The sequence below is a fragment of the Quercus suber genome, unplaced genomic scaffold, assembly GCF_002906115.3.
Source record: "Quercus suber isolate HL8 unplaced genomic scaffold, Cork oak 2.0 scaffold_37, whole genome shotgun sequence".
Classification (NCBI taxonomy): domain Eukaryota; kingdom Viridiplantae; phylum Streptophyta; class Magnoliopsida; order Fagales; family Fagaceae; genus Quercus; species Quercus suber.
Genome location: NW_027069502.1, coordinates 1999208 through 2002441, shown reverse-complemented (window position 1 = coordinate 2002441; position 3234 = coordinate 1999208). Strand labels below are relative to the sequence as shown.

The 3234-nt window shown below is 36.0% G+C and overlaps 1 protein-coding gene across 1 annotated transcript; it reads right to left on the bottom strand.

Annotated features, from left to right (window-relative positions):
• Nucleotides 1-715: 715 nt before the first annotated feature.
• LOC112006448 (heavy metal-associated isoprenylated plant protein 7) lies at nt 716-2807 on the bottom strand. Its single transcript, XM_065770876.1, has 6 exons — nt 2651-2807; nt 2209-2446; nt 1858-2063; nt 1617-1743; nt 1272-1278; nt 716-773 (listed from the first exon to the last, which is right to left on the bottom strand). The coding sequence occupies exons 1-6, from the start codon at nt 2657-2659 to the stop codon at nt 716-718; spliced, it is 645 nt and encodes a 214-aa protein (XP_065626948.1). The 5' UTR covers nt 2660-2807.
• Nucleotides 2808-3234: the final 427 nt, after the last annotated feature.

The window sequence follows — 3234 nt, the reverse complement described above, 5'->3', positions numbered from 1 at the left end:
ATTCCTAACTGCTTCCCAAGTACCAAATAACCTTCTCACAGATATGGGTATGGTAAGAAAATGATTTGGCTAAATGTACCTCTCAAGGACGTAACAATGGAGAGGGTGAGAGTAGAGGAATTTGGAGAATCAAGGATGAAGATTATGGATGAGTCAGTCTTATTTTTTTTCTAGGGTTTCTCTCTCAAAATTCTCTCTGGAAGCTCTCTACAATATGTGGGTATAAGGGGTATTTATACTGGTGTGTATTTGAAATGTGAAATGTCAGTTTTTCCTAAATAGAGTGGTCTAGCGAATTGGCATCGCAACTTGACTGAGTCGCAAGTATAAGTCGCGAGCTAACTGCCTGGCCAGACTGGAAGTTTTGTCCTGTAGTGCTCCAGCTGGTGACTCTTCAGCTTCTCTCCATGCTTCACACTTGTGCCTCCTTTGGCGACTTGCTACCTGTGAGCCAGTCGCGAGATTCAGTCACGAGGCCCTGCTGTGTGCACACTTTTGAGCTTTTCTTTACCCTCTTTCACACACTACCCTTACATGATTTCCACCTAAATACAGGGTTGCTAAATACTGAATTACAAGCAAATTGGCACAGAATAAAGCCAACAAAATGGTTGAATAAATTCAACCTTACAATCTCCCCCTCTGGCTATTCTATGACAAAACCCTAAAACAAACTCTAGACTTAACATGTAAGTTGGGAACAGTTGAACAAAGCTCACTCACTCCTGACTCTAGAATCTATGTAGTTGTTGAACCATAAGAACAAGTCTCTTCTGAAAAACAACAACACAATATAATCATTGTATGCAGAAAACTTATAATGTATATGGAGTAAGCATAATGCGATCAAGCAATATAGATTAAAGTAATATAGATTAAAGCAACAAAGCATGGCTTGACCAAAAAAATGAACAATCACTATAAATAGTGACCACAATACTCATTCACACAAGGAATGAACATCCGAACATGCAAGTTAATAAGCTCAATGCGAAGTATCATTTGCATGTCCAACATTCAACCAATACAATAATACAAGGTAATTGTATTAAGGATATAAAATCCAACACAGGGCACAGGAGTGATGTACTTATAAAAATGCATAACATTAACAGCAAGTACTAAGCTACATAAGCATGGGTACAAAGTAAATATAGTTTAAACAGCTAAACATAATCATGAACTATGAGCTCTTTCTCTCTTTCTCCCCCTATCATATACTCCCCCTATCATGAATCATAAGAGCTGTGATGAACTTGGAACATATATACCTATAACCTGAAATAATTGCACAAAACACATTAGACCCTCAAGGTAAAGCAAGTAATAAAATGACAAGTATAATGTAACAAGTAAATTGTGATCAAGTAAACATGATGTGAAACATGTGAGCAACTCGATCATACACCAAAACAGTCATATAGAAATGATTACAATGATCACATAGCAAAGCAAATGATCATCTGAACATACATTCAAAGAAGCACAATAGCATAAGGATGTATACATGTCCAACACATAAACACGATGCAATGAGAACAACAAAGCATAAATACTAAACATAACAACTCAAAGCACCATAAAGCAAACAAGAAAACAAACATAAAGAAACACACTTTTTTTTTTTTTTTTTTTTTTTTTTAAAAAACTCAAACCTTTCATTTTCAGTATACGTTTCTTAATTTCTTGTGCACAAGCCTCACAATGCATGTGAACCTTTAGGACCACTGTGATAATCTGAGGCTGCCAAACAACAACATAGAAATGAATCACCAACCAAAAACAAATTATTATTAAAAAATTTAAAAAAAAAAACATCTTGATTTTTTTGGAAAAACAAACAATTTTTTTTTAAACCTCTTCTTTCTTCTCTTCAGGCTTGGGCTTCTCTGCCTCCTCGGGCTTTTTCTCCTCCTCAGCCTTTGGTTTTGGGATCGGAGAGATGAGCTCAACTTGCCTATGGCTCTTCCTTTGAACTCTCTCTAAAACCTTCAATGGATCAGCCTTTTCACCTTTCACCACAACCTTTGAAATCTTGCAATCCGTTATAACATCCTCAACACCTAAACCCCACACCAAAAAAAAAAAAAAAAAAACACAAACACAAACACACACACACACATTTCAATCAAAACCAAGACTTAGAAACAACTGAAAGATACAAACTTCGATAGCGTTTGGCTCAAAATGAACAACAACCCCACCAACCTTCAAAGCCTTTGAGGCAGCGCCGAACCTTGCGGGCACAACCTTCACAATGCATGTAAACTTTGAGCACAATTTCTTGAGGTGGTGGTGCTTCTTTAGCTTCTTTGGATTCCTTTCCATCCTTAGCTGCTTCCTCTTTCTTTTCCTCTGCTGGTTTCTCTTCTGCCTTCTTCTCTTCTTTCTTCTCCTCCTCTGGCTTTTTCTCCTCCATCTTCTTCTCCTCTGGTTTCTTCTCCTCCTAAAACACAAAAGGTAACATTCACAACCCCAACAAACAAATACTATAAGTAATGAAAACCCGTCATAACAATTTTAAAGTCGGTTATGAATCCTCGACAGACCAGTCAGTGTCAATAACACAAACACATAAAGCAAGAAAAGGTAAGGAAAAAAGAGTATGAAAAAGACTAAAAAGTTTATAGGGGTTTCAAAGTTTCAAGACCTCCCCCATTTGTTTACTCTCTCTTCTTGGGTAATGGAGATTTAGGTGGTGATGATGATGATAAGGCTTTGTATAGCAGCACTTCTTTTCTCTAGTGAAATTTTTTGGACTCTCTTTTGTAAACAAAACACACTATGAGAGTTTTGGACCATCAGATCTGGACGCTGAATAGGCTCATTTGTGATCATCATCATCATCATCATTACATGACGTGGCTGCCTGTAAGGGGCACGTGCAACGGAGGAGGGACATGCTGCAGACAAATGGTGCTTGGAGGTTACATGCTTCTTTTGGAACTTAATGGGTCTCTTTGGGAATTCCACTAAAAAAATATTTGTTATAGCGTTGATATCTATGTAGAAAATTTTACTCTTTTTTTTACATAATTTTTTTTTTTTACTTTATTCTTTATTTTTTTAATAAAAAGTGAGAAATCTTTATTAATAAGAGAAAATTACAATACTTGAAACATCTTTAGCAAATTAAGCAATAGAGGTAAGTATACATATGAATGTGATATGCTATGATTAATTTATAATAAAAATGATATTTGTGATAAATTTAAGTTAGAATGATTGATGTTA

Excerpts from the sequence above, each read along its gene's own strand:
- LOC112006448 (XM_065770876.1), bottom strand. Across the intron at positions 2,064-2,208 it reads CTGCCTCAAAGGCTTTGAAG|GTGTTGAGGATGTTATAACG; the intron begins GTTGGTGGGGTT and ends TGTGGGGTTTAG. Across the intron at positions 1,744-1,857 it reads CTGAAGAGAAGAAAGAAGAG|CCTCAGATTATCACAGTGGT; the intron begins GTTTAAAAAAAA and ends GTTGTTTGGCAG.